Source organism: Talpa europaea, assembly GCF_964194135.1.
Source record: "Talpa europaea genome assembly, chromosome: 2".
Lineage (NCBI taxonomy): Eukaryota > Metazoa > Chordata > Mammalia > Eulipotyphla > Talpidae > Talpa > Talpa europaea.
This window is the reverse complement of record NC_140068.1, coordinates 46,023,647-46,051,069: the sequence shown is the minus strand read 5'-3', so window position 1 is coordinate 46,051,069 and position 27,423 is coordinate 46,023,647. Positions and strand designations below refer to the sequence as shown.

Below are 27,423 nucleotides of genomic sequence, written 5' to 3'. Positions count from 1 at the left end.
CCTTCCCATTGTTGAGACTTCCTCACTTTTCTGCCCTCAGACTCCATCAGTCTGGACATACTAAAGCGGGATAAACTAAAAGCCATGGAAAAGTGCTGGTATTTTTCAGGATCTCTTCAAGACAATTCCCATCTTGGTAAACCGACTGTTCTCTCTGATCAAGGCAACTGGTGGGCTTTAAATGTATTTGAAGACATGGGTTCAAAGACCTCATCATCATCTTCCACCCCTTCTTCTATTGGTTTCATCTTGGCAGAGGCTCGTTGGTGTGGGGATGACATATCTGTCAAAAGACAGAGAAGAGAAAACCACTTAATGGACAGCATACCCAAAAGCTGGTGTCAACTACAAACAACTGAAAGGTAAAACTCTGGGAATCTATAAGCTGGTACCAGAAATGCAGTTTCTCTAACCATTGTATTTTCAATTCAGGATCTGTATAAAACAACATCAAAAAATGATTTTCAGTTGTGAGAGCAAGTGTGGGGCGCGTCCTACTGTATGTGCTTGGATGATACGAGTTTCTCAGATGCAGTTCCCAGCAGGCTTCATAGTGCACCAGGACTCAGGATGCCTGTTCCAACACTTACATCATGCATGGTGGGTGACACAAGTTCCTAAAAAATGGATTTAACTCCTAATTTCCCTAAGGAATAGTTCTATTTTAAAACTATAGAACCTATCACCATCAGTAGCAACACCTAAAATAAGCTCTTGCTGCCATCTGTCCAGCCACTCCCATGGGAGAGGGAATGTTTCCCAATCTAAGTTGTCCTGAGAGCAGCAAAATTCTTTTTTAAAAAATAATAGACATGGGCCTCCCCTGGTGGTGCAGGCGGTCGAGCACAACGCTGTGAAGCTGTCCACAGCCTCTGCAGTGACGGTTCGATCCCGGCCAGCAGGGGAGAGTCCCACATGGCGCGGCAGACCTCTCCTGTCACACCCGCTGCTCCCCTCAACAGTGTATTTCGTCAGTCTGTCTGTTCTGTTCCCGGCTCTGTCTCTGGTGAATGCTCTCACCCTCCCGTGAATCTGGTCTGTACCCTGGTTCTTGTATAAATAAATAAATAAATAAATAAATAAATAAATAAATAAATAAATAAATAAATCTATCTTTTTAAAAAAAATAGACATGGCTTCAAGTTATGTTTAGCCTCAAGTTATGATTCTCATAAAATATTAACCTAGGCTGAGTATTTGCAATCAGATAAAATCCTTAGAACAAACAATAAGATAGCCTGTCTAAGAGCATTAAACAAAATCAGTAACGTAGAGCATTCAGACATAATTATATCACACACATAACAGAAACACATTTTTTTTTTTTTTAAAGATTTTATTTCTGCATACAAGAGCTGGGGCATAGGCCAGAGGTGGGGGGGGGGTGGTGATGAGAGGATTCACCAGAGACAAAGTAGGGAGTAGAACAGGCAGATCTACTGAAATATACTGCTGAGGGGAGCAGCGGGTGAGACAGGAGAAGTCTGCTGCACCATGTGGCTCCCTAGCCGGGGATTGAATTAATGCTGCAGCGCCTATGGATAGCTTCATAGTGCTGGGACTTTAACGCCCTGTGCCACCAGGGAGGCCTCCACATTTTTTTATTTTGACTGGGGAACTGGGACTAATTGATTTCTAGTTTTTAAGTCCATCTATCAAAGCAGGAGTGACATCCTATAGTATTCCAAAGCTGCATCTACTCTGTGGTCAAAATGTTAATTGACCCTCTCAAGTACTTCACCAAACCACTGCATTTTCCACTGAGAGAGAACAAAGAGAGGACTCAAGACAACTGGAAATGACCTAGTGGAAGTGAAAGACTAAATTCTGTGAAAGAATTTAGTCTGTTTCACTATATTTGCCTGGGCAAGGAAGAACTTTAGAGTTTACTATACAATGTTATAAAGGTAGTAATGCAAGAGGCACCCACGGTCCCCGGTGACATCCAGGGATCTAAGTCGGGCTTCCTTCCCCTTCTAGTCCGAGTTCTGGTAAACTCAGCGCTGCCCAAATCCAACTCATCCTTTTCCTCCTCTCCTTGCTCTCCCACCTGGAGTGGCCTCTCCACTGCCACCCCTACCACCAAATTCCTGTCCACTCCTCAAGGTGGAGTTCAAGTCCACTTTCTTCATGTGTAGTTTTCCCTAATTCCTTCTCTGGGGAGTCTCTTCTGCGCTAGACAACTACTACACTTACACATGGTCAGAAGTACCTGCATCTCCCCCTCATTGGAAAACAATCATCCTGAGAGGAGTAACAGCCTCTTCTCTCCTGCAGCCTCTCTGAAGTAGCCCCTATACAGCCAGGTCCTGGCCAATGACCTAGTACATGGAAAAACTCCAAACTGCCTGGAAAGCTGAACTCGAGGATGTGGGTCGTACAGTCATCCCATTTAACCTCTGACAGTCTAGCCCCACCCTCCCAGTGGAGCCCCACCAGCACCCCTCAAGGGCAGGCAGTTCTTGGGTTGTGGTAAAACCTATGAAAATGGTGGCTCATGCTCCCCGGGTGAAATCACTTTCGTATAATTGAATGATTTGCTGCTGCTTTCAACCTGGGCAGAGTCCTGAGGAACCGCTTTATACTCACCACATCGTATTATTATTTTTATGTTATACCCACAAGCTAAAGTAAAGACAACCTGGTAAGGAGAGAGTGGGGGTCCTGCTATGGGTGAATGCCTTTCCTACCGGGGAGCGAGTCACTTAGAAACATATTCAGGCAAGATAAACCTGGCAGCCCTCACAGTATGGCCAAGATTGACATTTTCTACTCAAGTTCTTTCACATGGAGAACACTAGACTCATTCTCCTGTCAGCTCTGTGGCTGAGGTGGAGCCCACAAGTCCCTCAGGCCCCAGTTCCCACAACAACAGCGCCTTGTTGATCTGTCTGCATCCTGACAGATGTACTGGGAGGCACTGGAGCTCAGTGACTTGTAACTGCCAGAAGCTTCCCAATGCCAGCTGGCTGCCTGGCCTCTTGACGTGTATCAGGGCTGCAGAGAGAGCCCCCTCTTCATGCCAGCCTCAGTTAGTCTGGGCCTCCTGAACCACCAACGACCAAGTATGACATTCAGTGGCCCTATTGGGAACCTGCCATTGTCATGGCCAGAGGGCCAGTTTCAAGGAGCAAGGAGCTTACCTGGCCCTAGACCCAGAAGAGGTATTCTCCAACCTCAGAAGGAAACTGGCTGATTCAGTAAAAAGATTTAGTGGCTAGCACTATGCTGCTAGAAATAATTTCTATGTCCACTAATAAATCCAAACCCAACTTGGAGTGTGGGGGAAAAAAAAGACAGAGAGAGAATATTCTGCTTCAAGGCAATTATCTTACATTTCACGGGTTGAACATTCATAAATACTTTCTACAAGTTTGCCTGGTTTTTCATTAATTTTATGCACTGGTGCATCATCAGAAACTTGCCCAGAGGCCCAATACCTTACTTAGACGTGGGAGAGCAAAAAGAGAGAGGATGAAATTGAGCTTGTCTCCAGGTAAGTGCTTTTTCGAATCACTTCTGCACTTCAAGGACATTATTATGAGGTTCATAACCTCTGTATAATGCTTTACTTGTCATTTATTCCAAGTTCTAGAGGAGCAAATAATTCCAAATCTATAGATTTTCCAGAAAATTGGTTTTACCCTTCTTCCATAAAGACCACTACTATAGTAGGAAAACAGAAGTCGTTAAATATATACTTTGGTGTTTATTATAATCAAGAAGAGACAATTAGCATTATTTTTTGCTATTAGATATAATCACCTTCCAATTTGCTGGGCTCTGGCTGTCAATTAACACCACTTATGATAAATTATGTAAAACAAACAGTCTCAGACTGAACTGGTGTTGCCAGACTGAGCTGGTGTGAAATTGTTAAACAGTTATGTCAAGAGTTACTGTTGCCTGGGAGATGTTTCATAGTGCACCAGGTGACAAAAAAGTCTTGTGCCCAGAGGATGTGGAGAGAAAGTAACTCTCCTGCACAGCTGGTGGGAGTGCAAACTGGTCTAACCACTATGGAAAGCTGTGTGGAGATTCCTCAACCTACTAACGATAGAGCTTCCATATGATCCAGCAATTCCACTCCTAGGTATTTACCCAAAGGACACAGAACCATCAATTCCAAAGAGCACCTGCACCCCTATGTTTATAGCAGCACTATTTACAATAGCTAAGCTTTGGAAACAACCCAAATGCCCAAAAATAGATGACTGGATCAAGAAGATGTGGTACATATACACCATGGAATATTACTCAGCATTCAAAAAAGATAAACACATGCAATTTACAGCAACATGGATGGAGCTGGAAGGGATCATGCTCAGCGAAATAAGCCAGAAAGAAAAAGAAAAATACCGGATGGTCTCACTCATAGCAGGAATCTAGAAAACCTAAATATGCACCAGGAAAAAGAATAACTATAAAAAAGAAAAAAATCAAAATCAACAAACAACTATGAACCAGAGACACTCTTTGTGGTGTGGTGGGGGGCAGGGGGAAAGGAGGGATTGGGGTCAAAATCAGGATTGCAATTGTATGGGGAATATAAAAATAAAAAAATATTAAAAAAAAAAAGTCTTGTGCCCAAAAGACTTCCACATCCCTTCCATGGACACCAATGTACTGTGCACAAAGCAAAGCAGAATTTACTCTGAGCTGTATACCACACTCTGATTTGTTTAAGGTGTGAAAGGACTGTAGCACCAGCCGCAGTCCTGAGCAAGAAAAACTCAAATTCAGATCAGTGGGCTTTAAGCAAATGTAGAAGACTGAAACAAACAGAACTTCTACTCAAGCCAGAGCATGGGGTCTGGGGGAGGGTGGGAGGTCACACCTGGATACCCACAGGGGATTTGGATCTGAGAAGCAGAGGCTCTTCTCAGCATACCTCCTTAGACAGTGGTGAGTTCAGAATCCTCATTGAGGAGAACAGGAATTTGCTATTAAAGCCCACTGAGGGATGTTGAGGGTCATGGCCTGTAAATGTGAACTAGCCAAGTTGCCCCAGAGGTTTTTTTCTTTCTTCGTAAAGTTCCAGGTCAAAAAACTACAGTTAACTTTTCATTCATGGACCAGAGACATCTTACACAACAGTCAGTCAACATAGTGGTATTCAGAGAAGTAAAAAATTAGGTAAGGGAAACCCTCTCCAAGAGAATTCTGTCGTCACTAAACTTATTTCTATTTCATACTTGATCTTAGCCAAAAGGCCGAGGAGCGATAAAGTTATTTCTATTTCAGTACGCTTCTAATTACATGAGGGCCTGAGTGCCTCTCCAGGTAAAAGCAGTCATATTTGTTGTTTTTAAATCCAGAGTGAAGGTCACCCCCGTTCCAGAAAATGAATAAAGGAGTTCAAGTTTTGACCTCAAATAGAGTGCCAAGACTTGAAGCATGTCAATGGACCTTTCTCTCTGCTTGAGAAGCACACTTTTAAAAAAGAAGCAACACTTTTATAAAGGATCCAATTAATGTAAGATTTTTCCCTGTCCTCTGTTAACTTTGATGACATTTTCTTCATTCATTTCAAAGTGTTCTTATTTTTATTATGTTTAACCATCTGGCCAACTGCTTTAGCACATAATTAAAACCTTACAGGGGTTTAGAATTTTAATTATACGGTTTTGATGAATGGGGATGAGGAAGGATTTAATGGCTTCTTTGCTAGTAAGGATTATCATCCCTTTCCTGCCTTTGCCTATTTATGTCATAACTTTTTTTAAAATGAAGACATTGAGTTTGGATGGAAGTTTTCTGAACAATAATGCTGAAGGGTAGGTACCGTCTCCGAACATAATTTCCTTTAGAGGGACCAGCATCGAGGGACTCAAACAAAGAAGTGCACGAATTAGGGTGAACTGGAAGGTTGGAAGAGGCTAGTGGCTCCGCTGAGGAGGTCTCTGGGTCAAGGGGTCATTCTTGGATAAATTCCTGACTACTCTGATGGGTGATTAGGGCCCTGGACTGTATGGCACCGGCTATGCGCGCCCAAAGGACAGCAAAGTCCTGCAGCCTCTTCCTGCCCACACAGAGAAAGCTGCAGGTAAGTCAAAGGATCTGGAGAAGTCAGGAGAACAGGAAGGCAGTTCCCAGATGCCAGCTGTGCAATAAATCCACAGAATAAGAGTCCAGAATAAACAGCAGTATGAAAAGGCATGGTTCAAATATGAAACAACCACTCAGATTTTAGAAAAAAATAAAAAAGATTTCTCCTAAAAGAATTAGTAAGAAGCCAAAAGATACTTAGGACATGGGAAACAAGATGGCCCCAAAGCAAAACAATAATAATAATAAAAAAAAAAACTTGAAGGAATCATGGAAGGTCAAATGTGAAATAACGTTGTAGAAGAATCTTATGTAGGAAAGGGGAATCCACTTGAAATGGATATTAGGAACTGTCTTCTTTGAACAGAACAGGAATCATGACTGCCCACATTTTTTTTTTAATAGAGGCATGTTTTATTTATTTATTTGTTTGTTTGTTTGTTTGTTATTGTTTATACATGCACTGGGTACAGTCAGAAGCGCGGGAGGGTGAGAATTCACCAGAGCCAGAGCGGGGAGCAGAGCAGGCAGAAGGACCGAAGTACACTGCTGAGGGGAGCAGCGGGCAGCAGGAGAGGTCTGCGCACCTTGTGGGACCCTTCTCCTGTGGCCGGGGAGCAGTTGGGGATCGAACCGGCGCCGCAGAGGCCGCGGGCAGCTTCGCTGCCCAGCGCTCAACCGCTGTGCCACCGGGGAGGCCCCACATTTGGTTTTGAAGAATGCATTTACAATTTCAGCATTGTTGACTGCTTTAAACTTTGTAAAAACAACTCACAGCTTAGGCAGGAAGACCTAATTGTAGTTATAAAAAAGGGCAATTTATAGAATACCTTTGAAGTGTACACTTAAAAATGGTTAAGGTGGTAAATTTTGTTATGTATGTTATGAAGCAATTTTTTTTTTAAAAGGGAACAGGGTGTATAAATTATTAACCTTAGTTGCTTAAAAGTTAAAGAGGAGACCCACAATAGTATGAAGGTAGAGGGAGGAAGAATAAGAAAGAGTAGAGACATTAATATTCTCACTATTAAATATACTGCAGAGAGAAAAAAAATGGAGGTATAAGTGCATTATGTGATGTTACAAAGGTAAACAGTAAAAGAATAAAAACTAGTGATATTGTCATATTGAACAGATGGAGAGAGAGGAGTTAAAAATGAGCTAAGTTAGGCCAGTAGATAACCTTTAAATAGGTAAATCAAGGAATAACAGCACATCCTTTGGCATTTTGGACAAAAGTTATTCCAAAGTAATTATTCCTAGAGAGCAATCAGGTCAGTTCCTCTGATTAAAAGAATCTTCAAGAGCCTCCCTGGTGGCCTGGTTGTCTCAGTGCTACCAACATTAGGGTCATCCATGGTGGCTTGACTTCGATCCCCAGCCAGAGAGCTAACTCACAGATGGCGCAGCAGTCCTCACCTGTCTTGCCCACTGCTCCCTTCAGCAGTGTATTTCATAGATCCACCTGTTCTGCTCCCCACTCTGCCTTTGGTGAATCCTCTTACCCCCTGCACCTCCAGCCTACACCCCAGTTCTTCTACGCATAAATAAATAGATAAGTTTAAAAAAAAGAATTAAAAAAACTTTGATATCTATATGTGTATATTGATAATTTTTAAGTTTTATATTAAAGGGTTAAAATATATAACTTTTACAGACGAGAAAACTGTGTGAACAGAAGCCATCTAATGTATTGGGGAGGGAAGGGCTTCTGGAGTCAGGGGCACAGCCCCTTCCAGATGTAAGATGGGGGGCAAGGACTTAAGAGGCAATCAAGGCCAGATTCCTCAGCCCTAAGTGGGAAACTGTGACACCAGCCTTCCTGGATAGTTGTGAAGACTAATCATACTGAAAGCAGTTAGAGTGTGTCAGCTGCTAAAGCAGTGGCTGAATGTCCCCAAACAAGTCTTCACTAACACAGGGATACGGATATTTGTAAGGTAGCAGGCAAAGCAAGAACTTAACAACAAATTCAACCCCTCTTTGCTTCAGAAGTAGCCGAGTGGCCTTGACCTCTCTAAGCTGCACTTGACTCATCTAGAAAATGGGGGTGTTGGTGTTGTTTTTTTCTTTTGGGTTGGGGTGGGGCTGAGAACTGTTGATGGGCTCTTCCAAGGATTTCTTACTGCCTGGTCACATCTCCTTGCTTCCTCTCAGTAGAATAAAAATTAATGTAAAACTTGTTTACAAGCCCACAGCTGTTCACAGGGGAATGAAATACAAATTGAGTTAAACAGTTTATCTCATGAAACTAAGAACCATATATTGGCTTTTTTTATCTTTCCGGGTAAATAAATAGGTAAAAGACCTAAAAGAAACTCATTATACTCTAAAAGAAACTCATTATACTCATTAAATTTTCCAGACAAGAATACTTATCAAATGCAAGTTAACTTGACTTTAAACCAGATCAGATGAAATTAGTAGATTGTCCAGAGTACCATCTAGACATTAATAACAAAAAAAAACACGAAAAAATTTTGCCAGTCAGAAATATCTTTCCAAATATTTCATAGTTATCTTCAAAAAAATAAATTTTAATTGTAATTTCTGAAAAATTGCATGGTTTAAACTAACAAAAATCTTTGAAGATTATTTCCAAAGGACTGCATGCTTCAGGATCTAAAAACAATAGGTTATTTAACCTCAATTAACAAAAACAAAGGTCTAAGGCTTTCAAGGAAACATAATATGCCCTCCTGTTGCCATGACAATGCCTGTGCTCAGCATCAACTGAGCACTGCCAAGTTCAATCAATCTCTGTGCTTGCACATGACAGATGGGGAGCTAAACCCCAGAGGGAAGAGATGACAAGAAGATGTCAGGGTGCCTTGGTCCAGGAGCAAAGAGAAGACAGTTACATCCATGTGAGGGCACTGATCCCTCTCACAGGTCTGAACATCTTGTCCCTTCCTGTTCTCCTATCTCACAGTCACATTTTCAAACCTGAAACTCAAATAAATGAAGCCACAGGAAAATGAAGAGTTAAATTAACTGAATTATGAGCTATTGAAGAAATGAATCAACTTTTCTCAGGCTATCTTGTTACTTAATTTTCTTCCCTTTAAATGATCAAGTGTGGTGTTGAACTTTGTCATGTACACATGTTGATTTTTAATGTTGTACCTTTCTCTTTAACTTACATAATGCTATGTGTGATGTTACTTGTTCTATATTAGCATCAGGTGACTTCTGTGAAAACAGAACATGGCATACAAAATGGGATCAGCAGCTTTTCCACTGAAATAGTTCATTTAAAGTTTCCCTTCACCTTTCTGAACTGCACTCTGCTAGTTGATCAAATGCTGTGTAATGTTTGTGTCAGTACATCCCATACTGGTTGAGATCTTTAAAACAATGCCTTCACCAGAATCTGTGCTATCCTCTACACCTATCAGTAGACAGGAAATACAAGAAACCTTTCAATCACCACAGTGGGGATGCAATCAGCAGAACTCCAAGGCGTTGGGAATGGTATGGTCCTGCTCTTGGAGTGAAGGGATTTAGAGAACCACATCAGCATCATCCAGACAATTGTCAGACACCTGAACTCCCGCACCCATCCAAGTATGCTCCACCAGAATCTTTAATAACATCTCCAGGTGATTAGCACCACATTTACAAGTAAGAATCAGTGTTTAAGAGGACCAACAACCCCTGCCCCCAGCAAAACAAAAATTCAGAAACACAGAGACACAGAGACTAAAAGAGACTGTAAGAAGTCTCAACCAATGGAAATGGGTACCTGCTGATTCTGGCTTGAAAATTAATAATGAGAAATGTTGATATGCATTATAATGTTTAAATCTACTTCTATATTTGAGTTAGTGGCTTGGATGGAATAGTGTAAACATTGTTTAATTAGGATAGTATATAAAACAAATTCATTTTTTTAGAGTAGCATTGCTCTGAATTCTTTTTAAATACAAATATGGTCTAACAGCATGGGATTTGAAATGACAGGATACTTAGGTTTGTACCCAGCACCTGCACCTGTGGAACCGGAGCAAGTGAATAAGCATCTTGTATTCCCAATGTCCTCATCTGTAAAATGAAATCATGTTATTGTCAAATGTCTGCTTTACTTCCCTAACCAGGCTTCTTCCTGAGCAGTCCCTGTAGAGGATTAAAAATCCACTCACTGAGGTGGTTCTGGCCATGTGACCTCTGTTCTAGCGATCCTGAGTGGAAGTGACATGTGCCGCCTCTAAGTGGGAGTTTTAAGAGTGATCGTGTTTTGGGCCTCCCTGGTGGCGCAGGCGGTTGAGCGCCACGCTGTGAAGCTGTCCGCAGCCTCTGCAGTGCGGGTTCGATCCCGGCCAGCCAGCGAGGGTCCCACATGGCACAGCAGACCTCTCCTGTCACGCCGCTGCTCCCCTCAGCAGTGTATTTCGTCACTCTCCCTGTTCTGTTCGCCAGTCTGTCTCTGGTGAATCCTCTCACCCTCCTGCACATCTTTCCTGTACCCCAATTCTTGGATAAATAAATAAATCTTAAAAAAAAGAATGATCGTGTTTTATGCCCTGAGAACGATCATGACCCAGACAGCAGCTGCTCTGTCAGTGTCCCAGAGCAGGGCAGACATGCTTGGATCAGCACCTGATATGCACATGAGGAAAAAGGCGCCTCTTCATCACATCAGAGACTTGGGATACTGTATAGTGTCTCACTGAGGGAAAATGGAGTTAAATGGGGCTTTTTTCCGCCTTCCTGTGGCTAGCCTCTACAGCTGGCACCTGCGGTCTTGCTTTCCTGTTAGGTTTCAACACCCACACATGATAATGTGTTGGTGCAAAAAGCGCTTGGGAGCAAGAACATGGGGTATGCACAGATAGCTGGGGCGGGAGGTGTGGGCACCTGGGCAGGGAGATCTTTGCATGTGATGATGAGAGACTGAGATTACGAGATGACGTGAGAGGGAGACCAAGAAAGAATGTGCACATGAGAAAGCTAGAGACGAGAAACAGAGATAGAGAGAGATAGACTACTGAGGGTACCAAGACCCTTTTCTGTCTGCCCGAACCCACAGTAAACCTGCCTGGCCTTTGCCTGGGCTGCTTGCCACTACATCCATCTAAGAAAAGCTAATATACCTCTCTGGGCAGGATTATAGTGAAGAATAAATGTGATTATGGATAGGGAGTACCTGAAGAAATAATTACTGTCACTGAAAATAAATGTTCCATTCTCTCGCCTGGAGTAATGAAGCTAATATCATGGCTGAGAGCAGTTAAGGTTGTCCAGATTTGCACATCAGAAACCCAGAATAATCAGAGCTGACTCACTTGTTTAGGGACCTAACATTTATTAAGGCCTACCATATGCTTAAGATGTGACAAATTTTGTTATGTCAGCCTAAAGGTCCTATGGGAAGGGTTTTATATGCTGATTTACAAGGAATGTGATTTGCAATATGAAGAAATAGATGGCATATTGAAGGGTCTGGCAAAAGAAAAACAAAAACAGCCCTCAGTAGTTCTCAGCTAAAACCTAAGAGAAACAAGAACTACCAGTTTTTAATGAATTACATGCTAGAATGAATAGTTCATAATTAGTGTTAGCCTTGTGCTCCAGTACTAACATCTTTCATTAACTGAAGGAAAGAAGCCACAAAATGCAGAATGAGGACTGGTCTGTCTGCAGGAGGCAGGTATGAACATGGATTTGTTGTGTAATTCATATATACTTGAAAACATGCCCACATCTGTGGCTATATGCATTTGTATCACTATTTAAGATTTTGCAAAATAAACCTGAAGCCAAAATAATTAAATCACTAAGGCAGGTTGTACACCTTTTTTAGCACAGCAAAGTGAACTAGACAAGGGAACTGAGAAGTCAAAATGTAGCCCTGCCCTCTTTACCAACACTGCAGAGTTTCAATGACCCACACAGGGCATGTCAGGGTTAAATTCATGATTCACCATGAGGAAGAGGGAAGGAACCTGGGCAGCAGTTGTGAACAGAATCAGACCTATGCTGAGATATGGCAGCTCCTGTCAGCTTAAGAAGGTCATGTGACCCACACCAACTCACACAGCTAATAATTCTCAGCCCAAGAACCCAGATCTGTATGCATTACAGGTACGGTCAATCCACTGAATGTGCAAGTGAAGGTTGCTGGAGGCAAATACAGACAATGCAAATCTTGAATACATGCTTTAATTATACTTAAACTGCATATTCTACATTAGCTTTTTTTTCTAAAATGTTTTTCATATGCCCAAAAGATTCATATTTTACAATAAAATACTACACAAAAACTAGTGTTAAGAAAATGGTCCTACTATGCTTGTTTTTGGTGCTTGTTAAACAAGACTATAAAAACCACAAAAAACAAGAACTACAAAAATAAGCTGTTGTGGAGAAAAAAGAATTCACAAACATTATTTAACTTTGATTCCCTTTCTACTAACCTTTTGGAGCATAGCAATCACTATGCCTGTAATTAAGAAGAGTCCATTTGAAAAAGCTGATTGACCACCAAACTGTTTTTACAGAGCAGAGAACCCAATTGATAGGCTTGTAGGCCAAAGTCTGGTGAACTTCAGTGCTTTCAAAAAGTTACTTTGAAGAGAAAATAAAACCACTCCCTATTTCTCATTAATGTTGCTCCCCAAGCCCCCTTTAGGTCAATGACATATTTCTATGCCTAGACTTTGCTTTGGAAGTTTCTTACACCAAGAATATGGCTTTAGGGCCTCCCTAGTGGCACAGCGGTTGAGCGCTGGGCTACGAAGCTGCCTGCAGCCTCTGCAGCACCGGTTCAATCCCCGTCCGCCAGCAGGGGTCCCACATGTGGCACACAGACCTCTCCTGCTGTGCCCACTGCTCCCCTCAGCAGTGTCCACCATCTGTCTGCCTGTTCTGCTCCCCATTTTGGCTCTGGTGAATTCTCTCACCCTCCCATGCTTCTGACTGTACCCAGTGCTTATATAAATAAATAAATAAATCTTTTTAAAAAAGGAAAAGAATATGGCTTTATAAATTCCAGCCTTTCCTGAATATGTAAAATACTTAAAATCCTTCATGATTTATTTAGGTATCTAAATATTTATTTAGGCATCTAAAGTTATAAGATCACTTACATAAACATTTAGGATTATGAATGTTTTTATTTAAAAAATTACTTTGGATTAACATAAAATTGAAAATATTAATAGTTTTCAGTTTATGTAAGGGGTCAATTTATCTGCCTCTGCTATTTCACATGAATTTGTTCCAATTATACTATCATTCTTAGAATAATTCTTAAAATAATATTAAGGATTCATTTTAAGGACTTATTTCTTAAAACATTTTAGTTTCATTCATTTTACTTACTACTCTTCAATAAGACTTTGTTTCTCTTATTTAGAATGTTTTTAGAACCATGTAAGCTATACAGGAATCTTGGGAAACTGAACCCTTGGTGGATGTGTGAACCCAATGGAGTGGTCTCCATCTTCAGGAATATCCCAATACCTGTTAATTCTTGGTCCTCAAACTGAGCTAACCTGCCAGCAGTAGGACATCCAACACTTGCTTCCAACCATTTTTAACACATATCTGAGTCTAAGCTTTCACTAGAACTAAAATCATGAAAACAACAAAGATGAACATCCAGTAAACCATATAGACTCTTTTACATTGTTCCAGTGAACCAATAATTAAGTAGATGGCAAAACAAGAGAGTAATTCCTGACATAGAAATAAGTGTTCTGAAGATGGATTTTATCTGATGTGCAATATGAAAACAAAAAGGGGGTAGAAAAAATTGAATCCTGGAGTATGACTGATTTTAGGATAACTTACGAAGGGAGGACACACTGGAGGAGCCCCGAAGAAACTGGTGCAAGCCGTCTTCGCTGTCACTGGAGCTCGCTATACTGTTCCTCATTTCCAGCATGGAGATCTGAGTGCAAAGGCTGAGCTGAGGTTCCAACTTTTTGGTCTTCTACAAAGCAAAGTTTTAAGATTTCTCAGATCTCTGGGACTCAGATTATATATTCCCTGTAAGCAGCATTTACTTTTCCTTCAAATAAAATCGACCCAGCACACAGTAAGTGCACAATAAATATTAGCTATAGTTTTTATTATAAGCTATGTATACTACAAATACATTATAAAAATTTAATATACTCAACAGCCTATTTATTAATCTGAAAATAATAAGCAGCAACCTAATTCACAAACAGTCCAGACACCAGACAGGCTTATTTTTGTAGTTCTTGTTTTTGGTGGTTTTATAGTTTTGTTTAGCAAGCACCAAAACAAGACAAGACAACTTTAAGAGTGCACACACACATTCCATATTCATAAGTCCTGCAGTATAGTACTTATAACAGAAGCAGTAGTTTGCATCCTTTTCTGTAATCATTTTAATTTCCCCATAAGCAAATGTGGGGATATATCAAATAGCAAATTGTTGAAAATCTATACAACTCTGAAATTTACAACTGAATTTGCTGCAGGCTTCTATCCTGTGAGTCTCTTGCTACCTGTGGACTTTCTGGGAGGGGTTGTTGATCAGGAGGAGGTGAAGACTGGAGATAACAGGGTTAAAAAGCTAACTTGCTGCTGGTTGTCAGCATTTCTGTCTGCAACTCCCCGCTGTCCTGCCTTCCCTGGCCTACTCCAGCCCTTATGCCTCCCACTTACTCACCATCTTCCCTAGATTGCTTACACACGCTTTATGACAAGGACAGCACCTCATTACCACATATAGAGCTCCTCTGCATTTATAAATGTGTCACCAGGTAATGGAAAAAAAAATTACAAAATATTTTCTTGTTCTTGAGAAGTGACTCCCTAAAGGGTCTCTAAATTACAAGCATCCCCTACTTCACTTAACATATGACTAATTATTGAAAATTCAGAAAAATATATATCACCTAAGGTGAGGAATACCCTATTATTGAACAAAACAGACACACTCAGAAGAACACTTACTTTATCATTTAAGGTGGGATCATTCAAAGAGTAGAGCTTAGTTGTAATGTCTTTTCCTATAAGATACCTAAATATTTCATATAGGAAAGGTTCTGATTCCAGAAAGTAAGTTAATCTTTCTCTTGACCAGCATAAAAATCTGCAGTTATCATCTGCAATAATGGTGACCTGTCGAAGAGACAAACATAGAAAGGAGCATGTCTAAGAATATGAGTTATGACTACAGTAATTTGGGGGAGGGGGAGAGAATAACTTAGTGAATATTATTATAGCAATGATTAATCATATTATTAGTAAGATCCATACAAGCAGCTTCTATGTGTGTGTGTGTGTGTGTATAATTATGTTTAAAAACAAACAGTCTGGGGCCTCCCAGGTGGCACAAGGGGTTAAGATGCAGTACTATGAAGCTATCTGCAGCCACTGCAGCACAAGTTCGATCCCCAGCCAGGGAGCTACCCACATGGTGCAGCAGACCTCTCTTGTCTCGCCCACTGCTCCCCTCAGCAGTGTATTTCAGTAGGTCTGCCTGTTCCGTTCCCCACTCTGTCTCTGGTGAATCCTCTTACCATCCCCACCTGGGGTACAGGCCAGAGGTGCAGGGGGTGAAAGGATTCACCAGAGACAGAGTGGGGAGCATAACAGGCAGACAGACCAAAGTACACTGCTGAGGGGAGCAGTGGGCAAGTCAGTAGAGGTCTGCTGCATCATGTGGGCTGCTCCCTGGCTGGCTGGGAATCGAAATCATGCCACAGTGGCTACGGATAGCTTCATAGGTTACATCTTAACACTTGCGCCACCAGGGAGGCCCAATAAATAAATCTTAAAAAAAATAAAAATAGTCTGCAACATGAATAAAGGTATTGTCATTTTAGTGTTGTCATTTTAGTGTTAGGTCTGGGGACAGCAAAATGGCTCCTGTGTCAATAGCACTGCTGCAAAGTGAGATAGACTGGAGGTGTAGTTTAAGGCTAAGCATTTCTTCACGCCCTGATGATTTCAACAAAGACTTAAGAATCTAGCTTCCAAAAAAGGAAATGATTTGTGAGGCAAGTTATAGAGATCAATTACCTTCTGTTCACACATTAGAAGACCTCTGCAAATAGACACTAGAACATGAGAAAAGTGATGCATGTATATTCATTTAAAGGCCCAGCCTGTTGCTGGTGAATATGGCTAGTAAGGGTACTCCTATCACAGCTGTTTCTTAAGGGTGACATCGCAAAGCCAGCTCCCAGGTAACTCACTAGACACACAAAAAAATTCCCCACTTAGCACAGAGTTGTGAAACCACACTCTCTCCTTGAGTATTGCTATATAGGAAACTAGGAAAGCACAGTGATCACACTACATGGAGCTCAGGTACTCCTCGAAAGAATCCTTTACCCAGAGTGAGGGCCCTGCCCTCACAGCTATGTGTCAGGAAGACCTCCCCGGAGCGCTCCATCCCATCAGTGAGCTCTCCTTTCAGCGTCCTGTGGTGCTCATGCCACTGAATCTAGCCCATCTACTGATGTGTTTCTCTTGAGCACACTGACAGGAGTAGGGCCCCTGCACCTTCACATCTGTATGCTCAGCTTCCAACACAGTGTGCTCACTGCATATTTATTGCGTGAAGGAATTCACAATAACACAAAGGCAGTGGGAGGTAAAAACCATTTTATATCCTCAATATTAATGCCTGTGCCAAGTAGGAGATTAATAAAGGTTTGTGAAATTGAAGTAATACCTGGGTTTCAGAGCAAATATTTCCAAAGCAGTGCTTCCTTCTTTGTTAGTCATACAATTAAATATTTCAGATGAGAAAGGGGTTATTCATGTCTACTAAAAGAATAAATGGAAAAGCCAATTTCTCTCTCTGTCAATAGCTGAAATATGATCTTTAGCAAATTAGAGGGTTTCACTGCTTTAAGAAGTGGTCAATGTTCCTAGAAAATAAAGCTTACACTTATTCATTATACTGAGTGTATGAGTCCCCCAAGCCCAAGACATTTGAATTTAAAAATGCATTAAATTGGGAACTCCGCAAAACACAAATTTCATTCATTCTTTCAACAAACATAACTTTATGTGAGACACTGTTCCAGGCATAAGAGGTTATGATGGTAAACGAGAAAGATAGAACCTGATCCTGTGAAGTTTATGTTCTAATGGAGGAAGCTGAGAATAGATAAAGAGAGAGCCTCAGGTGGCAGCAAGTGTTTAACAAATACAGAAAGGGAAAAGTGGTAGCGAGTAACCAGGGAATGACAGATGTACATAATGCCACTCACTTTATATATGTATTCTGTTTTTAAACATTTAAGCTGCCTTGACATTTAAACATTTAAGCTATCATGTAAGTGGATCCTCAAAAAAGCCCCTTTTTCACAAGCACATGTTAATTAGCTGTGGCGTGCATGCTTCTAACCTCTAGCCCAGACATCTTTTCCCTCCAAATGCTACCAATGTGTCCAATATTCATCACAATGATCATGGAGAAAGTAATTTGACCAAGTGACCACAAAGTTGGTTCAGTTGATTGAGAGTGCCTCATACATGGAGCCTACAGCCTAGTGGAAAAAGCTGATAAGACATAGGAACCTCCCCCAACAGCCCCCCCCCCCAAAAAAAAAAGTAAGGTCAAGCCATGCCTGAAGAGTTCCCAAACAGAGTAGGAAACCAATGAGTAAATGCAAGACAAGTGAATAATATTCTACAAAAAGAATTAGAAGGTGAGCACTGGGTACATACAGTGACCCAGCCTTGAACCTGGGTGCTGAAGAAATTAGGAGGGCTGAGGTCCCATCATTTTGCAAAGGTGTTACCTGTGACTTTGACATATAATGCATTTAACATCTCTTCAACTATTTTAATATCCTCAAGCTTCCACTAGGCAATGATATTTTTATTATGATACTAAAATCTGCTTAACAAATTCATTTCTTACTATGGTTGCAAAATATTTTAAACCTGTTTAAGTTATTATTAAATTTAGTAAGAGGGCCTTCCTGGTGGCGCAGGGAGCTGAGCGCAGTTCTGTGAGGCTGTCCGAAGTCTTTGCGGTGCAAGTTCGACCCCAGGGTGGCTGGGGAGCAACCCACATGGCGCAGCAGACCTCTCCTGTCTCGCCTGCTGCTCCCCTCAGCAGTGTATTTCAGTTAGTCTGCCTGTTCTGTTCCCTGCTCTCTCTGGTGAATCTTCTCACCCCCTGCAATTTTGGCCTGTACCCCACTTCTTAAAAAAATTTTACAAAATTTAGTAAGAGAACTCATGTAATAAGCTATACCTACATTATGTATGAGTAACTTACAAGTCCATAAGTGCTGGCATTTAGTTGGAAGCAGATAATTAGCATATTGACTGAGGTCACTTTTACTTGATTGTTAATGCTTCATTTCTGCCAAATAGACAGTTTTCTTTAATGATTTCCTGTCACAACTGCCAAGTAAAACACAGTTTAATGAGGAATTTTTATAGAACAATATAGGTGTTTTTAAAGCTTCTGTAAAATAAATCTGCTAAAGTTATTAGGGCACCTCAGCAGTTCTTCAGTTGTTGTGAAGAATTTTATTGAAGAAATAAAAGCCAACATGGTAATGGGAGATATAAAAGGATTTCTTTCAGATAGAAACTAAGAGTTTGCCAAAGAGTTTGCTGTGATTACTGCAAGGCACTGGACCAATCCCTCACTTTAGATTTCAAACCAATTCTACACCCTCATATAATGAAAAGACATTTCACGCGAGCAAGGAAGTTGGAAGTGATAGCTCTATGTGCTATAGAGCTAGAAACAGCAGCCTGAAATATTCCTGGTTGACTGTCCTCAGGGAAGACTTTATCATTTTATTCATGTACCTACATTTCACACATGAGGAACATGAAGATATCCTGGAAGTGGGCTACGCAATTAATGCTTGTTGAGTTTTCACACGTGCTAAAATACAGGAGTCAAAACTGACAGCTTCAATGCCTTCACAGCTTAACCAAAGGTTTACTTGGTACTAAAATGAGGCTTTATTTAAATACCAGTTAAGCCTTAGGGTACATTTACTTCACAAGAGTTTGGACACCTGCTTCCAAGACATTCGTCTTCCCTTAAAGTCAATAAAGCTTTGATTTTCAGGCTTCACAGTACAGGACATGTTATCGACTATGGAAAGGCAACAGCGGGAGACAGAATACAGAAAAAATGATGTCAGCTCGCTTGATATAAAACAGCTGGGAAAAGAAGAAACCAAAACCAGCAGACAGCTTCTACCTTTGTAATACTGATACTCAAGACTATCAACAGTCCCAAGTAACAACTTTGGCTTGCAAGTGCCAAAATGACTGTAAGCACCTAGGGAGCACATGTAAATTCCCCCTTGTCTGAGATCTGTCTCTATGTCTATCACTGTAATTACAACATGGCTCTGAACAACATTCACTGTGCAATCTCAGGGAACACTCAGCCACTGAGTTCATTTCTTTCCTTTTTCCTTTTATCCTTTTGTAAAATTCTTCAGCACCCCTACCAAGGAATGAATTTAGAGAAATAAAAATTAAAGGGAGGTAGCACCTTGTCAGACTTTTGACATTAAAGATGACCAAAAAAATCACACCAAGTAGTTCATGTTCAAACTATTGTAATTAGGAAGAAATTAATTCTTTGCCATTAAATATAAAAAGTAAAGTGATTAGATTTTTCTCAAAAGGATTATTAAACAAATTTGCTAGGAGAAAGTCTGCTTTCTTTTTTTCTCCAGTAAAAGCAACCAATTATATGTTTTAGGAAGCCTGTCCAAAACTGACATTTTCCTTTTTTCTCATAATAAAAGTATTAGATGCTTTCTGTGGAAAAATTATAAAAATTCAAATACGAAAAAAAGGAAGGAAATTAAAAAGTAAACTCACAATACAGAATTAATAGTGTTAACGTTATAGCCAATTAGGATTTATCTTGCTAGACCTCTTTTTATATACATGTATGCACTACTTTGTTTAATTTTACAAAAATAAAGTCATACTACATATCTGCCTTATAGTAATCTTTTTTCAACAAATTATGGCCACTTTTCAACTAATATCCTCAGGATTTTAAATGGGGCATGAACTAGTTTCCAACTTCTTACAAATCATGCCAAAACATACCTGGAATTTTTCACCTTTGTGCATCTGAGTTGATCTAAATTCAGGAGAATCTATAAAGGCACAGGGGTAAATGTTATGCAGAAAATGTCCTCGATAGGAGACCTTCATTCTGATAACAGAAATAAATGTTAATATATACACATAATATTTTACAGAGTACAAGACAATCCTTAGACTCTTCACAATCTTATGGGTTTGTATTTTGTTTTGAAGTACTAAGATGCCTCACATAATTAAACATACTTTCTGAAGAACAAATATTTATTTCAAAATAAATTTTGAAAAACAACAAAACCTAGGTTCCAGGACTGAATCCAACATGTGCCTTCCAAAAGTAATAATTTCTCTTCTAGCTAATGTGACCCTATGATATAGTACTCAAACTCAGATATTTTGAGAGGGATAGGGATGGTATTAGTAATTATGCCATAATAATAATTATGTGTAATATATTAAGCAATGGCCCTCTCACTTGAAGACAGTTTTAAATTTTGTGTGTGTGTGATATTAAGAAAATAAACCACTTCTGGAATAGTGTTAAGTTTCTTGAATTTTAATGCCTAATATACATCTATTTTGATTATGACTCATTAACTTTCAATAAAAGATAAAATGAGATAATAGTCACAGGGGGAAACCCTGACAGCCACAAGATTCTGAGTAGTAAATTCTAGATAACCTTACCATGTGGCAGTAGAGCATTCTAAAATGCCATTATACAATGAAATTTTGCCAACAACAAATTTTGTGACTGCTTCCTCCATTAGTCAGCAACATTCCCTATCCTTCACTTCCTACCCAGAGGCCAGGAGAAGAGTCAAATGGGAAATTTCAGTTTCCATAAAGCACTTACTTTCCCTTCAGGAGAATACTCAGGCGGTCGTCAACTGAGGTTTTATCCTCTATAGCGTACATCTGGCCCTTTTTCAAGGTTTGGATCATGCAAAACTGGCCCGTTAATCTTCTGAACAAATCTGGAGGCACACGCAGTGGTTCAAACAATCGCCGGTAGATGCCATTGAGCTCCTTTTCAATCTTTACCTGAAATGCAGCAATGACTAGATCTACACTAAAGCAACAGCACCAAAATGTTGGCTTCTGTGGCCTAAATGTGTGAGTTCCGAGAACACACACATCTGCGGTACAGACCATCACCCTCTGGATTCTGGTCAAAGGAATCTTACAGAGAACAAGTAATGATACAATAATGATAAAAGTTTAGAAGCTAAAGGGCACCTTTGCAGTCAAAGTGAAGGCTGCGAGTATCTGGGGAAGATGTGCACTATCTATCACATCTCTTCCCATGTGCCATAAAGTGACCATGGGGTGTCCAATTTTGTCACAGCAGTCTCTGGCTCAATCTTAAGTTTTTTGGAAAGAACACAAAACCTTTCCATTTTTAAAACACTTTTGTTTCACAGAAAAAAAAATTACGCTACCTTTTAAATATTATAGTAAGAAAAAAACACAAAATAGGAATTAATGTGAGAATGAAAATACAAACATGAAGCATTTTATCTCATGTAACTACTGTTTAGTATGCCGATATAGGGGGTCTCCCTGGTGGCACAAGGGGTTAAGATGCAACCTATGAAGCTATCTGCAGCCACTGCAGCACGAGCTCAATCCCTGGCCAGGGAACTGCCCACATGGTGGCAGCAGACTTCTCCTATCTCGCTCGCTGCTCCACTCAGCAGTGTATTTCAGTACATCTGCCTGTTCTGCTCCCCACTCTGTCTCTGGTGAAACCTCTCACCCCCGCATCTCTGGCTTACACCCCAGCTCTTGTATGCATAAATAAATAAATCTTTAAAAAATAATATGCTGATATAGGAAAATATCTACAGCCACTATCATTGCTTCTAATTGATTTATTCTCAAGCTAAATGAAAGGTGTAAAAGGGTATCAGAGTAGCAGTTTCACCCCAAGCTAAAATAAACTCTGCAGAATGGAGAACCTATTGTCTAATTAGGCTAGCTACTGGGCAAAGAGAAAGGCAAAATACCTTAACCACCTCTACTATCAAACTATCCAAGGCCCAGTTCATGCTCTATTTTTGAGCCCAGTTTTAGTGCCTGGAAGCCACACTGACTGTGTGGTTGGAAAACTGTATGGCGCGTGAATGAACTTGGGGTTCAAACAATCATCTATCCCAATGAAATCTATGGCAGTCACACTATAAAGTTTATAAAACAAAATCTCAAGGGCTGTTCAGACCTCACTGTAGTATCTGCCATGCTCTTGTCATACTGTTTCATTTTAATGAAGAACAAGCATCTTTGTGAAAAATTAGATTTACAGTCCAAGAAGAAACAAAAGCAGATACTAAGTGATATATTTACTTATTACTACCATCACATTAGCAACTTCTCAACCTTATGTTCAGAACGTAGAGTTCCAAACAAGTTCTGATATATAGAAACTGTAATCTTCATTATGGCAATCATCTACTTCCTCTACTTCAGAGCTCGAGTAATGAGTGTTTACAATAATTTATTCACAAATATGTCCCACTTCTAGCATGCATACCAGCCAATGTGGCACAGAGGAATTGAAAAATCTATTGACTTGTTCATGATCTACACAGCCTGCGAGTCTTTTAAGTCCCAATTCCTTCATAAAGCCCTCCGGATACCTCTCTTTGAAAAGCAACCACTTATCAAATGTTTTTTGGGTTTTTTTGGACACAATTTATGTTCCTTGTTAGCAGTAAGGGTGAAACAACAGTAAGTGTGGTAGATATTATCATTCTCAACTTTTTGCTATTCCTACCCTCTATAAAAGGATATATATTCCCTACTCCACCCTATTCCCACATTATCAGGCTTGGCTGTGTCAACTGCTTTGGTCAATGCAATATGAAAATTGGCATATGCTCCATCTAAGCAGAGAAACTGTGTTTCTCTTTTCTCATACTTTTCTTCTTGCTACAAGAATGCACATCTAAACAGAACCTATTGCTTCAGCAGAGACCTTGAAACGGACACATGGAATAGAGTCACAGCTGACATATGGGCTTCCAAGAGTTCACACATAAGGAGGGTAGGGGGAAAAACTTGTTTTATGTCATTGAGATTTTCATGTTTTTTATTATACAACATGACCTAGAGAAAGCTGACTAACACACAAAGCAAAACAGACTGCATTACAACGTTTGAGGTTACAATCCAGTGAAATGCCTATCATATATTTCATCTATATAATTCAAGTTCTAATTTCCTATGAATTATCTAGTTTTCTGTTAGAAAGTCATGCCTAGCTTTGAACAAAAGATTAGGCCAAGCATTATATCTTCTACTTCACCAAATATTTCTACCTGCTTTAGGCAGGCTGTAAATATGTATAGAGTAATTTCTAGGAGTCATGCTGTCTTCCTATTCTATTTACATCTTTTCATTCTTGGTATGACCAAGAAAAAACAAGATCAATCGGAGTTGAAGAGAAAAAGCTAAATACTAGCGTGTTAGTAACACCAAAAATGGTTAATGTCCTTAAGCAATTATTTTCATTAAATGAAGTATGGGATATATAGCCAGTACAGGAACTATTTGTAAATTATTAGTACATTCATAGAAGGTGCCTATGAACAGTTTAAAAAGAACATTTTTAAGGATATTTCCACATAACATTTGAATATCAACAGACAAAATAAAAAAAATGAAGTTATATGACTAAAAAAGAAAGAATATCGCCATGTTCTCTCATGTCTAAATTGCTCTAATGATTTAAAAAACCCATCTGTAGAACAAATTCTAAGGTATTCAAATGTTCCACCTTTAGGTATGTATTAGCAAAAGTCTAATTTTGACAGGAATGATATTAAAGGGATTAAAGATGTTAGATGCTCATTTTCTAATCTGAACAAATTACTCTAAAAATGTTTTATCTTAAAAATTGCTTCATTTTAATTTCATTTTTAGTAATTACCGGTCTTTTCATGTACACAAGATATGAAAGATGCAAAATGTTGACACCCAAGAACACGGAGTTCCAGATCATGATATCCAAGGCACATCGGTAGAGAGTGGCCCAGACGATGTAAAGAACACATCCTGTTGAATAAAAAAGTGAGTATGTTAGATGCCTGGAATAGTACCGTGCACAAAGTAAACAAAACACATTTTAGAAATACCTCAGTCAGACATCATGCTAAGGCTCATTTTGGATGTTGTTTGATTAAGAAAAAAGGAAAAAAAGGCATGCTTTGTTGCAGATTATCTGCAAAACATAGAAAATACTTTTTAAAAAAAGGGGGAAAATCCATAACTCCATGACTTAAATATAACCACTAGTGACATTTAATACTAGAGTCTTTATGCATTTTTACCTGATTGCAAAACTACTATATACATAATTTTAAAAACTACTCTTTGCTCTTACTGATTTCAATGACTCCCCCATTTCATTAAAACTCTTTGTGCACATAGGTTTTTTTTAAAAGATTTATTTATTTATTTATACAAGCACTGGGTACAGTCAGAAGTGTGGGAGGGTGAGAGAATTCACCAGAGCCAGAGCGGGGAGCAGAGCAGGCAGAAGGACCGAGGTACACTGCTGAGGGGAGCAGCGGGCTTCAGGATAGGTCTGCCTGCCATGTGGGACCCTCTTCTGGTGGCCTGGAGCAGCCGGGGATGGAACCGGCGCTGCAGAGGCTGCGGGCAGCTTCGCAACCCAGCGCTCAACCGCTGTGCCACCGAGGAGGCCCAGTGTACACATAGTTGTTAATGCTGTAACTGAATTAACTGTATTTTATTTAACATCTCCCAACTGGTGGACCTATGATTTTTTTAGTACAATTTTTGATAGTCAAAATATCTTTCCACATAAAAATTGACCTATTTGGGGGACTGCTAGGGTCAATTACCCAACAGTAAAATCAAACAAATGCCTTTTATAGCTTTTGATAATATTAAAGAACAGTCTTCTAAAAGATTTGTTCAAATTTACAATCCTATCAGGTGGGAATGCCATATCAAGTTGTCAATATTATAAAAGTTGAAACTATTAATTTGATAGTGAGAAACTGTGTACTATAATTTACTTTGTGTTTCCATGATTTTTGGTCAATCCGAATATTTTACCAAAATTTTAGCCATCTGAGTTTTCCTTTGTTGATTATCTGTTCATCTATGGGACTCTTCCTGTCTTTTCTTACTGATTTTTACTTTAGATAATTAAATATTCCCAGTTTCTTTTGATCAGTTTTATGGTGGGAGATTCAATATATATTTAAAATAAAACGATGAACATGATATAAATATATCAATGACATGCACATAAAAGCTAACTCCCACTTAAAAAAAAGTTATTCATTTGAAAGTTTATTTCTTCAGAATGAGTTGGAGCATCTGAATAACAGCCCCAAATGAAAAAAAACTTAAATGATCATTAAATAACATTAAATGGCAAATACTGAATACATTTACTTATTTTATTTTATCAATACATTTAAAATGTTAATTACTTAAAGGACACTGTATGATGTAACAGAAAGGTCAACTAGGAAGCTGGACCACTTGAATTATAGTCCTAGTGTAGCTACTTTCTTCCATCTTAATTTTGGATGAGTCATTTAACTTGTACAGGCACCAGTTTCTTTACTAAAGTATTGGACTAGATGATCTCATTGGTCTGATCCTCCACAAAACTCCATTTTAAAATTCATAACTGGGTCTCCTGGGTGGTGCAGAGGATAAAGTCTTATGCTACCAAGCTATTGCCAGCCACTGAGGCATGAGTTCAATCTCTGGAAAGGGAGCTAACTCACATGGCACAGCAGACCTCTCCTGTCCCACCTGCTGCTCCCCTCAGCAATGGATTTCAGGAGATCCACCTGTTCTGTTCCCCACTCTGTCTCTGATGAATCCTCTCATTCCCCATACCTCTGGCCTACACCCCAGTTATTATATGCACAAATAAATAAAAATATTTTTAAAAATTCATAAGTGACTTTGCTTTTCTACAGGGTTTGGCTTTATTTTTCATTCAACATTTTGCTCTTCATGCTGCAGTCCCTAATTTACTGAGAGCTAATAGCCATGGAAGTCCCACAAGCTACCTTGTAGCAGTTATCATGGCAGCCTCTTCTTTGACCATGTCCTGACATTTTCAAACATTTTTCAATATTACATTCAGGATGAGCTGCTCCTCAGTCTCCTTTGACAGGCTGAAATTTCCTCTCCCCTGTGCCTTTGGATACCACACACTCATATTCAGAGAAATCCCATTCATCTTCCAAAAGTCACCTTCAATGCCATCAGCTCAGTGGGACCTTGCTCTGCCTTCATGCTGAGCCTACCGTCTCCATTTCTCCTTGTCTCTGGGCATGCACCTGCATCACAGCATCCGGTATGACACAGGTGATGGCTCATTTGTTTCTTTCTGGCACCCCAAAGGGTGTCTTTCTCAAGGATGGATGCTGCCTTCTTTAATCTTTGTGTCACACATCATTTATCTTTAAATATATGAAATACTTAACATAGGGTCATACACATACACATCTTTGTGTTACTTATAGTAACCCTAGGAAATGGAAGTATTTCTACCTTTATTTTACACATGGGGAAACTGAGGTGCAGAAAGGTTAAATCAATGACCCCATCCACAGAGTTAGTAATTGGTGCAACCAGGATTTGGGCCAGCTCCAAAGTCCATAATCTTACACACAAGTAGATTTCCTAATAACTATAAAATCTGTGTATGAAAACTATCATATTTTTCTCTAAAATAAGAATGGTGTAGATTACAGCATGTGAAGGCCTATGCTTTTAGTTACTTGAGATACTGCTAATTTGCTAACACATATTTTTTTGGTATGCTATAGATCTGACTAGGAAAACTTTGAAGTCCCAATACAAAGCACACCTGATGTCAGTCACAGAAAAGTTACATAAAACCTCAGTTAGGTCACTTACCTATAGATAACAAGCCCCTAAGAAGTATCATATGAAGGTGAAGAGTAGTTGGGATAACCAACCCAATTGCAAAAAAAATATTTGCTACATGAAAAACTAGATGATGTACTTCTCTCCAGTTTTCACAAGTGGTCTCATTGGAAGGCACAGGTATGACACTTAACAACTCAGGTGTAAAGCTTGCTGCTGTTGATTCTACCAGTGGGCTGGACTCGGTATAATTCATCTTGAAAATCCCTGTAAAAACAAATATACAAAAAAGGCAGATGTATCTTATCATCCCTGTAGGTATCATATCAAAATTATTTCTGTGAACTAAATGTTGGTAAATAGACTTATCTGGTACTTATGGATTAGAGACCCAGATTCAAATCCCAGCTGTGTTACATATAAATGTATAAACTTCCTTATCTGTTA

General features: G+C 39.6%; 1 protein-coding gene across 1 annotated transcript; it reads right to left on the bottom strand.

Annotated features, from left to right (window-relative positions):
• On the bottom strand, nt 1-27,238 carry POPDC1 (popeye domain cAMP effector 1). Its single transcript, XM_084227709.1, has 7 exons — nt 27,007-27,238; nt 24,020-24,144; nt 20,945-21,132; nt 20,092-20,200; nt 14,980-15,147; nt 13,843-13,984; nt 1-283 (listed from the first exon to the last, which is right to left on the bottom strand). The coding sequence occupies exons 1-7, from the start codon at nt 27,230-27,232 to the stop codon at nt 159-161; spliced, it is 1,083 nt and encodes a 360-aa protein (XP_084083835.1). The 5' UTR covers nt 27,233-27,238; the 3' UTR covers nt 1-158.
• Nucleotides 27,239-27,423: the final 185 nt, after the last annotated feature.